Below are 12,940 nucleotides of genomic sequence, written 5' to 3' on the forward strand. Positions count from 1 at the left end.
CACGTACTAGCTAAAGCTTTTTTCCTTGTTCATGAAAATACAGTAAATTAAAGAAGGCATTGGAGATATTTCAGTAGAACAGTATGCTTATAGAAAAACTGTTAAATCTATTCCCTGAAATCCATAGTTTGTCTTCTGGTTGGTGAGATAGGCAGGGGAGACTCATACATAAAGTACTATTAACATAATGAATATCATAGCTTACTTTGTATAGCATTTCAGATTTGACAACTTTGAAGTTGTTACTGTTTTTCTGAAAGTCATACCAAGATTTCCCTTTCTCCCCTAATTGCTTTAGGCCAGTATGATTAGGTCAGCATACTGTTGGGCTCAGTCTGTTGACTCAGATCTGGGGAGGGCTGGGAGCCAAAACAATCCATAACATAACTAAGAGCAGTTTCACGTTCACCACAAGTCTTGCCAGCTGTAAATAATGACTGCCATAGCAGTAGTGATGGTAGACTGTCATGTACCTTGTCACTTCACCTTGCTCAGCAGAACAGGTGGGCTGGGGTTGACCAAAGATTCTTCTGAACAGTGCAAGCGTTCAATGCAGGGCTAAGGACTGAACCCATTATTACTGTTGTGCGAGTGCTGAAATGAAGCTCAGCAATGCCCACAAATGCAGAAGCACAGAAGCAGATTCCTCCTCTCGTAAAATGACAGGAACAAAGCTGAAGCTACCCAGAAATAAACAAGAGAAAAATTCAGTGCTGTGATCCTTCCCATTTACCCTTCATTTACCCTTCATGCAATACATCATTTATTAGGGTAATTTTTTATGTTTGAGGAAGGTAAGAAATGATCTTTAAAGAGCACCAGAGCATTTCTCAGCATATGGAACACTTTCTAATGCAATTATGAGCTTGCTATATTTTCTGCAGCAGTTCATTTTAAATTTTGCAGCCAATGTTATTGTTAGTTAACCCAGACGCTTATGTCAGAAAGCTCAGGAAGTATGTTAAGCGTGTCTGGAAAGATATGGTGGTTGCCTGCTACTGTAAAACTTTCAAATCAGTGATTCAGTGTGAGTTACTCTTCTTTTGAGATTTGGTTTGAATGTTTTTCTTGCCATTTCACAGAAAGTGTTGGTGGATGAGGTAGATTATATTGAATTTAAAAATGAACTTGTAGTCTGGAAAAAGTACTGGCAATCTCTAATTTCTCTCAGCTCAGTTTTTATGCCATTTCTGTTCTTGCTCAGTGTACTTTTATTTTTTGAAACTTTCCTGAAGTTGTTTATGTTTTACATTATAACATCAAGAACACTTTCTTCCATTCTCCTTGATAAAGGCAGGTAACAGACTTGAGAAGTGTGGCTGTTGAATTAGCTCTTCTCCAGACTCCAGTATTTTCCTTGTTTTATTACTGGTGTTGATTTTTTGCCTCTGAAGTTTGCATTTGGAATCCAGTTCTCTAATGTAAGCATAAATTATCTTTTTTTTTTTTTTTTTTTTTTGTATTACTGTGTAAGAAAGAATATTCAGGAAAGTCAGTAATCCACAAAATTCAAGCTTGAAATTCTGTTTCCCTTCAGGATTTTGTTACTAGAATTAAAAAAAAAAATCATAGTAGATACAGTGAAATGTTATGAAATAATATGGAAGAATATATGATCTATCTGTTGTTGTGCAGCCTGTAACTTGAAAGTTTTTTAGGCAAATTTATGTACTGAAATACCACCTTCTGGTGAGCATGTGAAAGGAGATTTTAGCTGTTTTGCAAGTGGGACAAGTAGAGATTGAAGAGAAAGTCTGCACAATGTGACATTGCTCATTTTATGAGTGTTCCTCACAGAAACCCATGAAATGAATCTCTACAGAAGGCTGCTGAAATAAGGTGATATTAAAATGACACGGATTTTTGTGTTTGTCCATAGTTACCCATTAGTTGATGATATACATGAAAACTACAAGGGAACGGAAACCTCACACATCATTTTTACAGGAGATAAAGGCTAATACAAGTCACTGTCAGAATCATCACTGTGCTCAATAAGAGGATGTAGAGCCTATCTTGTCCGAGGCTCTGACTCTGCAAAAGTGTTTTTATGTTTATTAAAAAATACTTACATATGAATTTTGAAGGATGGGATGCATGCATTCACTGACTTCAGCTTGTCCTCCGAAAAAGACCTGCCACTGTACATGGACAACATGTCCTGAAGGCGTGCTTTGTCCTTGTTTTTTCCTAAACTTACATGAACACTGTCGTGGAGAGTGTAATTCTTCTGGTTCTCCAAGCAGAGACTCCAGAAACTTGAATGGTTGTTGAAGTTGAGCCATGTTGTTACCTTAGGGATGGATTCCTTTGGGCCAAAGATGAGGTAAATGAGAATAAAACTCTAACAAGGTTTTCCTTCATGTGGTTAGCTTTTTATGTGACTAAATAAATCGTATGCTAGCTAACATTGCTGTCAGCCTGTCACTTCTTGAGTCACTTCATAATAAATATAAAAAAATGAGGTCACAGAGCTCATTAATAGTTTATATCGTGCTGGTTTTTTTTGAGTGGTGTCTTTGCAGTATCGTTGATTGTAATACACTGACCAGTGGTGGCATACTGCAGATGTTGCATTACGTTACAAAATAAACAAGCTGTTTTAATAGCCAGAGAAGCCAGCAATATGATAAAACTTTCCTTTACATTTACCTTACGTCATTAACACTGCTTTTTATGTTGTGCTTTTAGCTCCACATGCTGGCGTCAGTCCAGCTGAATATTATCATCAGATGGCTCTGTTGGCAGGCCAGCGCAGCCCTTACGCAGACATCATTCCTTCAGCTGCCACTGCTGGAGCTGGTGCTCTTCATATGGAATATCTTCATGCCATGGATAGTAAGTGACATTTTCTAGAAATAAAGATAGTCCTGCAAAAGAAACCATATGGATCGTTCCTGTCTGGCCCAAAAGATCTCCATGCAGGAGTCAACATAAATCTCCTGTTGAGGTTGGAGGACCTGAACGTTGGTTGCCAGATAAACAAGGGTTACATTAAGTCTGAAAGTAAATTTTGAAAGAAAGCGTGGAGAGGAACAGGACTGCTCCTGAATGTAGGTTGTAAATTTTATTTCCACTATGGCTACAGTGCTTTTGAAAAGGTCCTTTTCTATTCAGTCAGTAACTTACTTTAGGATGAGTATTTCCCCTTATAAGTTTTCTATTAATAAAAGGTTTGCTTATGTTTTTCCATTAGGAGAGCATGTTCCCCTTGTTCTTAGAGAGCTACCATGCTCACAAGTTCTGTATCATAGACTGATAGACTTTGAGACTGCTTGTAAGATGAAGCAGATTGCTGAATTCTTAAGAATCCTGACTTATTTTTCTCTACTATTAAGAGCCTTCTTTACCCATTTCAGCATCTTTCAGATCTTTAATCTGTCTCCTCTCTGGTGAAGGAGGAAAACAGAGCATCCTATTCCAAATTGCTCACTGCCACTTATTTTGATCAACCAGAAGGGTAGTGCAGAGTAATTAGAAGATGCTTGTGTGCTTATTGGGATGAAATCAGTTCCTTTCAGAAGAGAAACAAAAAATGGTGACAAGAAATCAAGCACTGATGACTCATTCTCTCTTGTACAGAGCAGTACAATAGCATTACACCACCTTGTTGTTTAATTGTCCCACAGCTTCTTTAAACCTTTGTTAGCTTGTGGTTCCTTCTCACTTGTGTTCCACTGTTGGCTGCTTTCTATCTTGCTGATCCAAGGAGTGTGGGAGTTAGGAGGTTCTTCTCTGAAAACACAGGAATATAGGTAGCTAACCCTCAGAACACATGCCTGGGAGCATGAAATAATTGACTGACTAGCAGTCTTTACAAGATTGAGACATGACAGACTGCCATGGAACTGGCTGAGGCAAACTATTTTGATTGTAATATGTTGATAGTGAAGGACTTTTTAATCCAGTTTATTTTATCAATCTCATACTGCACTGGTAGTGTGCATATACTGTGCTTGTTGTGTGCTTGTTGTGTGCACAGTGATGATACAGTAATGTAAAATACCTTGAACCCACTTCAGGAACATTATAAACCCACACATGGAGTATTGACCAGAAATTAATGCGCAGGTTTCAGTGCTTAAAAGCTTAAGAATACTTTCTGGTTTGTATTTTAAGAGGAGTAAGGATGGACAAGGTACACTGTTAATGCATTTGATGTATATTAATATCTTGCAGAATGGAAGCTTTTTTGCATAATTCAGGTGATATGAATCTACTGCTGTTTTCAGTTGCAAGGAAAAATCCCCAGATTTATAAGTGGACATTACTTCTTTGAAGTTGAGATGTTCTGTACTTGCAGTGTGTTTAGTTCCTACGAGGATGGAGTTTCTGAATGCAGTTAGCTGTTCCATACTAGTTACATAGAGCCAGACATAATTTAATGGACCTGTTCAGTATAAAGAAAGATGGACTGGAAAACCAAAGAAAATCAGAAGGCATTGCAGTACTCATACAAATAGTGGCACTTGCACAAAGGACCTGGATGTGTGAGAGACTGTAAATGCTGTAATCTCTGTAGAATTACAGTTTTGCATCCCAAAGCCTATTATCACTTCCCCTTCTTATTAAAGGGGAAGCATATTGACCTTTGCCCATATCTTCAGCCCATTCATAAAATGTACCTAAATATTTGCTCTGACAGGAGTGTTTGCTGTCCACAGCTTTAGCTGCAATGCATTTGAAATGTGCTCTTTAATTTGTTTTGTGTTTGTTTTTAAAAATTAAGATCACACATTGGTAGTTCATTATAGCAGCAACTTTTCAATTAGGGATTATTTCAGAGTTAAAGACAAAAAAAAAGTGTAATGGTATTATGCAAATGGGTTATTTTTAAACAGTAAATAGAGAATTAAAATACGAATCAATCCTACTAAGGTCACTCAGCTCACCTTCTGTATTTGATGAGAATGTGTTTAGTCAGGCAATAGCTGCTTTTATCTAAACAGAGTATGAAGTTACCCTTTTACTTTGTAAAAACTAATTAAAACTATCTTAACTTGCATGGGTATACAGTAAATTAATTGTCATTAAGTAGGAATCTGAATGTCCTATCATTCATCATGCTATAGAAAAACCCCTTTCTTCTTTGTCAGAGTTTTAGATTAGAAAAGAGAACAAAACAATTAGCAGGAAGCCAATATTAAGACTTTTTTTTTCAACAGTAACAATGACCATGTTTGCATTTAATAACTAAGTACAGTGATGAATGCAAAGCAGTGACATTTGTTTGGGTCTTTCTTTTTAAGGGTTTATATAGTTATGTTAAAAGTACTCTTTGACCTTTGCCCAGTCTCGTCAAAGAACACAGATGAGAAATTGGTAGTTTCCCTCATTATCTGCTATCAAATTCTGAGCAAGCGAAGTCACTCAAAGACTCCTGCTCATTTATTCCACACAACCACCAAATAGATACAAGCAAGATATTGTTCTTATTTTCTGAAGCAAGTCCAAGTCTGTGTCTTAATTGTGTGTTTATACAGCATATAGCACAGTAATTTGGCATCTCTGTTCTCTTCTGTAGTATAAAAAATAGTTCCAGCAGCAGCATACACTACGCACACAAGCACTTTAAATGCAGCTTGTGCAGGTTTTGGCCTTTTGTTGTGCTGGAAGACTGATTTCCAAGTGAGAACACTTAACTGGAAAATTAAATGTTGCCTAAGGAGTAGAAAGTTCTTGAAGCTCTGAACTTCAGTGTCCGTGGACCTTCTACAGCGTATGTTGTGGGAGAATAAGGCCAGGATCGTGTGTTCTCTGTTGACATGAGCCAGCAGTGTGCGCTTGCAGCTCGGAAGGCCAACTGTGTGCTGGGCTGCATGAAAAAAGGGGTGGCCAGCAGGGAGAGGGAGGTGATTGTCCCCCTCTGCTCGGCTCTTGTGAGGCCCCACCTGCAGCACTGCGTCCAGGCCTGGGGCCCCCAGCACAGGAAGGACGTGGAGCTCTGGGAGCGGGTCCAGAGGAGGGCACTGAGATGGTCAGAGGGCTGGAGCAGCTCCTGTGAGGAAAGGCTGAGGGAACTGGGCTTGTTCAGCTTGGAGAAGGGAAGGCTGCAGGGAGACCTCACTGTGGCCTCCCAGTACTTGAAGGGAGCATATAAACAGGAGGGGGAATGGCTGTTTGTGAGGGTGGATAGTGATAGGACAAGGGGGAATGGTTTTAAAGTGAGACAGGGGAGGTTTAGTTTGGATATGAGGAGGAAGTTTTTCAGCCAGAGGGTGGTGAGGCACTGGAACAGGTTGCCCAAGGAGGCTGTGGATGCCCCATCCCTGCAGGCATTCAAGGCCAGGCTGGATGTGGCTCTGGGCAGCCTGGGCTGCTGGTTGGCGACCTGCACATAGCAGGGGTTGGAACTGGATGAGCATTGTGGGCCTTTTCAACCCAGGCCATTCCATGATTCTGTGATTCCATGACATGTTTCCTCATCCACACCTGTGTGGCATGAAAAGTGGACCACAATTCTCTTCTTTGCTGTAATGTTTTTCTGCTGTTTTGGTGTCCAGAATCCCTGACTAGGTCCTCCTATCTTCTTGATTAATCTTAAGGGTTCACATATGTTAGCTGTAATATCAAAGTAAATAGGGGAAGATACTGACAGTAGCAATAACTGTGATTCATTGTTGTAGCTTGAAAGATGCCAAAACTGTATTTTAAACACTTAGAAAATTCCAAAAATCACAGGTTTTGGGTTTGGTGTCTATCTATTTCCTTGGATAGTGAATTTTACTGTGCTTTTATATGGTGTTTAGTAGAAAGTAAGCGTGTTCCTGAGGTTTCTAGATTCATCCATCTCCTGTCAGTATTAAAATCCTCACTCTGATTACATTTTGTCTCTCCCTACTCAGAATGGACTTATGTTCATATCCTTCAACAGAAACTATTGCTTTAGGTGAGTTCTAAGAAGTTTGATTGGAAGGGATGGAATAAAACAGGTTTGATGAAACTTGATTTAAAGAGATAGAATAAATGATATATGTCTGAAGATTGCCTTATAAATGATTAAGCAATGCTAAAAACTACAACTCAGAAATCAAATTCATGGACAAATTTGCCAGATGGCATATTTCATTTTTGAAATTTATGATAGAGATAGATATCTGTTATTTTAGAATTGATCTCCATCCCAGGAATAAGATCTTTTCTTTTGACACCTGCTGGGTTTTTTGTTGGCACACTCAAGTTTTTACTATCTACTGCTGGCCTCTTATAACTATAATGTCTACTGCAAAAAGGTGACATTCCTAAACAAACCTTCACTCTCGGCTTCCATTTACATGCTTTGCCAAAGCTGATTTTTTTTTTTTTTTTAGTGCTTGCACAGCGGGAAATGGCTTTTCAATGAATCACTGGTCCTGCATTTTTTGTTTTAAAGTATTTTATAAAGAGTGTGGAATGTAATGCTTCAGTGGGAGAATACAGTGAGCAGACAAACATCTCAAATTACTAAATAAATATTGAAGTGTTTGTGTTTAATATAAGTGCCTAGGCAAGGCTGAAAAGTTTGTTTTACTATTCAGAGTAATGTAAAAAAAGCGATCTATTCCTTTTCGTAGTAATAGACCAGCTAAGAATGATGTTATGCTAAATGAATGGTTTAGCAAACATTCTGCAGTGCAGTGGATGGACAGCTCATGCTTAAGACTTTTTAAGAATGTGAAACCTAATTAAATGATGGAGATCAGAAAAAACAATAATTCCATTTAATTGTTTTTCTAGTGCTGAAAATCATGGCCTCCCCTGAAGCGAATCTCCTTCTCCTGTTGTCAGATCCTGTAGAGCTCTTGCTTGGCCTTGGCTGTCGGTTCCTGCTGTGAAGCAGGAATTTCCCCCTGTACACAAGAAACCCTTTGACCTTAGGAAACTGGCCCCATCCCAGGTAGATGGAAAGTGCTGGTGAATTCCTGCATCTAGGTGTGGGCAGAACTGGGCACCGCCTCAGGGAGAAGACAAAGCCTGAGACTGCTGGATGGTGCAGCTAATGCCTGGGCTATCTACCATCCAGGCACAGCGTCTCATCACAGAAGAAGCAAAACCCAGGTGTTGTCCCCTGCTTTAATCACCCAGTCCCAGTCTAGCTTCAAATGAAAGATATTCAGGTGTTGGTGTTCTTAGTAACTGCTCCACTTTAAATCAAACCTATGCACCCCCTGTCCAGACAGCGTCAGTAGCAATCAGTTCACATTTTGCAGGGTCCTGAGGACTTTCCCAAGTAAGCATCAAATCCTTTGTAGTCGTACAGATTCAGAACAGAACTTCTGATGTATAAGAACTAACTTTTAAAAAGTATTATATACGGAAACGCTCATTTGAAATTTCTCATATGCTGCCATTAGCAGCACACAGTGACTCTCAGCTGTAAATACAGTACACTAGGTCCTGCTTATCAAAAGAGCAGGAGCTGTTCTTGTCCCCTTCTGAGTATGGCTGCTGCCTTCTTGGTGGCACAGTGAGGTTTGTGCTAGAGGATTCGTCTTTGCATTAATTACATACTCCCCCTGTCATATATGGCACACTGTTAGGATAGCTGGTAATCATCCATCATGTCTAAACAACATCTCACTTTGCTGGTCAGCGAATGTCTAACAGTTCTTATTCCCTCTACTTGCTGCTTAACCAGAAACACCTGTACTTAGCCATTCCCTTGTAAAACAGCAGTAGCATAGTTTATTCACCTTTAAAGCACTCCAATTGTATCCTCAGCTCAGGCAAATTACATTCCCTCCATTGCCTTCAGAGGATTTGTTCTAATTGATGCTGGCTGAACAGTCAGCAGATGAGAGTTGTGGGTGAAAGATGTAAGTGCCGTTTTTGTTTTACCATAGCATGTATCTTGTATTTTCTTATTAAGTACATTGCAGTTTCTTAGAGCTACTTATCAGTGGTGGGTTTTATTTTCGCACAAATAAAACATCTCATCCTTAAAAAGATATGAAGGATACGAAGCACAGCGCTAATGAAATATCAAGCAGACACACTATAATAGCAAGCTTATAAAAAGGAGATAAAATAGATTGCGTAAAGTAAGTGTAGTAGCTCTGGGAAGAAACAAATGGCTATGCCTGAGTTTTAAACGATGAATCGAAAACATGAATTGAATTGAAAGGCTGAGCAATATGGGTTAAGGCCTCTTGCAGAGATAATGCACAAAAGAAAAAACAAAACAACATCTTAACCAAATGCCAAAAAGAATTGTTAGCAGGTGAGGCAAAACTCAGAGCAGCTTAGAAGAAGGACTATAGGCAGAGATGTGGTCATGGAAGCACAGCAGCAATGAAGTGGCAGCTTTTAATGCCAGATAAAAACCTTGAATAGTGTACACAGACAGAAGGGCAACTTATATGGATAAGGAAAGCATAATGGCAATTTGTAATCCAGCTGTGTCCTTGGGATTAGTCTAATTGGAGTCCATTTGACTGGTTATTATTAGGCATGTAAACTTAAGTACTCCGTTGAGAGGTTGTCCAGAGCACTAAGAGATGAGCAAGAATCAAGAAAAGTAGATCCATAATAGAGGCTTGCTAGCATGTGTTAGTTTTGAGTAAGTTACAGAGGAAGGCAAGGAGTTGGAGAGAAGTAACAGTAAAATAAAAATTGAACCAGAGACCTGTATGAGCCTACCTGTCAGGATTGTTAGGACTCAGTCCTTTACTGCAGGTTAAAGGGACTAAAAAGGTAGAAGCTACAATACTGTTAAAGGAGATAGTTCAGTACACAGGAGGGAGACTAATTCTCTCCTTCTAAGACTTAAGTGAGATGGAAAATAATTAAATAAAGGGAATGAATTTAAAGCAATCTGTCTTCCACCAGGACTGCAGATTGTTGAGATGATGTAGTAAAATAGAACAGGAGGGTTAAAGAATTTCAAAGCTGCACAAATGATTTAGAAATGTAATATTTATTTATTTGAATGGTATCGCTTTCTCTTAACTGCTTTGAAAAGCTTAATCTCTAGTTTTAAGAAATCTGGAAACAGTAGAGCCCTGTGCACATCAACACAGGAATATCATGGGATCCTGGATGAGTTCAAATAAAGCCTACCATTTCTCAGTCTAATGCTGTGAATGCCAATTTAACTTCTGTTGATAGAACTGACCTTTGTAGTGATTTTCAGTTCTGATTTTTAGTTTTGCATCAAGTATTGTCCAGGCAGAAGTGTGGTCAGCAAAGGAAAAGCTACCGCTTCATTTCTGTGCTGTATTTAACAGTTTTAGCTTTGGTTTCGTGTATGAAGGACGCGTGGGTTTGGGTTTGTTAGTAGCCTAGATCTGAATGACTATCTCCTTGCTTGTGGCTGAATTAATGATGTGAAAGTCTAAGAAGCCATCAGATTCATAAATCACCAGAAATAAGAGGGATAACTCATAAAAGTCCTTTCCTTTTGTTTAGCAATTAATCATTTTGCTTGCACATTAATAAACACAGCTCCACTGAGGTAAGCCACAGGAAGATAGATTTTTCATCCTAATTTTCCTCAATTGTAGCCAGTAGATCACAAGTGGAGAGAGTGGGCTTATCACAGCATGTTGGTGTCTTGCGACTCCCTACCCATCACTGATAAAAAATAAATGCAATTAAGTACCCTGGTGGATAATTATTTGTGTTTACATAACAGGCACCAGGTTTCCGAGTCCAAGATTATCAGCCAGACCAAGCCGAAAGCGTACGTTGTCTATATCCCCCCTATCTGATCACAGCTTTGACCTTCAGACCATGATACGGACATCTCCAAATTCCTTGGTCACAATTCTCAATAATTCTCGTAGCAGTTCCTCAGCCAGTGGTTCTTATGGCCACTTATCTGCAAGCGCAATAAGGTAAGCACAGCATTTTCTATGTATATTTTATATGTATCTGGTTTTTTATGTCATGGACATGCAGACGTGTATACATACAAATGTGAATTTTTATCTGTTTTGTGTATATGTGTATTTGCAACTCCTATACTGTTTACTGGAGCCTAATTTGAAGTATAAAATACTTTTTTTTCTTGTTCAGAAAGGTAAACACAAGGGACATTTTGGTATATTGTCATCCAGACCAGATGATACTCCATGTGGCCAGCAGAAATGGTGTGTGTGTGTGTGTGAGTGTGTGTGTACTCAGGAATCTGTATTCAAAGAAGCTCTAGGATAGGTTTGTGACTTAGGTGTCTCGTGTTCTTCTGTCCATGTAGGTAACAGACAGTGAAATGTTCCTACGTTACAATCATCAAAGATCAAAGCACAAATGTGGTGCTGTTCAATTAAAACAGTTTACTAGAATTTTCTTGGCATCAGTGTTCAAGTTTTTTCATGTTTTAATTTGTATATTGAAATATTAGACTTTCTGTGGCTGAATTATCTTTTTTTTTTCTACCAAGAAAGCAATGTTATCATCTCGTATAATTAGAAACGAGGTGATCTTCTCTTGGCCAGTTCACTTCTAGTGCAAGAAAACAGCTAAAAATGCTTGTTCTGAAGACAGAAGAGCAGAGTAGCAAAAGACAAGGTGGGGAGAAATTGTACATTGCAGGGAAAAAAATGGGAAGCAAGCAGAGCACAGAGAGATGGAACAAAAGTAAAAGTGCCAAAAACCGTGAGTGGAAAAAAATGAGGAAAAGCAACATCAAAAATGGAGATGCGGCTGTGGGGCATGCTTGTGTGTGTGACACTGCTGTATGTTAACTGAGAAAAGTTCTTTTGGTATTCCAGAAAAAAATCCTTTACTTCTCCAGAGTCTTAGGAAATACTGATTTTGCATTTATGGCTCTCGAACAAAGAATGCTTCTGATCCCTGGCTTAAGAACAGCCTCCACCTTCAAATTGGAATGAGGGAAAGGAGCAAGTCCCCACAGCAATTTCTTGAGATCTGAAAGACCCATTTTTGGCAAGGCTCAAACATGCCTTTCCAGCATAAATGACACACTTAAAACTTCAAAAAGTGGCAATGGGGATTTGCACTGCTGGAAAAAATGGAGAATACAACTTGTGTATTGGAAACCATGAGCCTGCTAAACTTTGGAAGTGACAGAACTGTAAATATTTGGCATTAGCATAAGCGCTGTTTTTGTTTATTTTGTTTTTATTTAAAGTATTTCTTTTGAATAGCCCTGCTTCATAGCTCTGATGTGCTTGAGTAGCTGTGTAGTTTTTCACAGGTATGGTATCACAGCTCTGCCATACTGCTCTATGACGTTTGTAACCACAGCCCCAATTATCAAGCTTCCGAAAGTGGAATATGATTTATATCAGTAGCTGACAGCAGTTTTGGATCACATCTGTTAAATGCTTTGGCTGTGTGAAGGTGTACTATCCCATTCTTATTAAGATGAGAAGGCACTTCCAATTACTAACCTCCTTTTCCATTGTTTGTAATTTTGGTAAAAAGTGCATGAAAGTTGGCATACTCTGGAGCCTTTCCTCCTTTTACTCATACCCCACAGCTGGAAATGGTTATCACATCTTTTTGATAAGCTGAATCACAAGCTTAAGGGCTGTACCTACCAAGCAAGTCTGATGAACAGTTTTGTTGAAGATGGTTGAGGAATTGGAATAAGTTAAGGGTGGAGACTAAGTAAAGGTTTACCAAGTGGTATGGTAGGTCTTGTGAACTGCTGTCACTGGGGAGAGCAAGGCTTACACACCTGAGTCTGTGTTTAGCAGAAGCTTTCAGCACTCCCTGATCGTGCTTTCCAGGAAATTCCAAAATTTCCTAGCTATTTTGAGTTCATAATCTCTTCTTTTTAACAAGAATATTCACGTTCAACATGGAAAGCGATAAACATCACTCCATTCTTCCAAATGGAAAGGAGGGAAAGGGGGAGCTGCCTCTTTTCCCATGTTTGAAACTCACCTCTGTTGATGCCCTTTAAATTCTCTCATGTGAACATGTCTACGTAACAGTTACACCAAAATAAACAGTAACATAAGGTATTCAAACCAGGCCCCATTTCATTGCTTTA

At 39.0% G+C, this 12,940-nt stretch overlaps 1 protein-coding gene across 7 annotated transcripts in view; it reads left to right on the top strand.

The window, feature by feature from the left end:
* Positions 1-12,940, top strand: part of GLI3 (GLI family zinc finger 3) — a 205,279-nt gene that overhangs the window by 137,857 nt on the left and 54,482 nt on the right. For 6 of the 7 annotated variants that reach the window (XM_090142200.1, XM_031599386.2, XM_031599387.2 and 3 more), the window contains 2 exons: positions 2,692-2,838; positions 10,613-10,814. In XM_090142200.1, the coding sequence (XP_089998326.1) occupies positions 2,692-2,838; positions 10,613-10,814 (349 nt within the window). Of the gene's footprint in view, positions 1-2,691; positions 2,839-4,420; positions 6,890-10,612; positions 10,815-12,940 lie in introns of those variants that run through there. The other variant, XM_090142204.1, reaches the window with a different exon arrangement.

This window comes from Phasianus colchicus, chromosome 6, assembly GCF_987193195.1.
Source record: "Phasianus colchicus chromosome 6, bPhaCol1.hap1.1, whole genome shotgun sequence".
NCBI lineage: Eukaryota > Metazoa > Chordata > Aves > Galliformes > Phasianidae > Phasianus > Phasianus colchicus.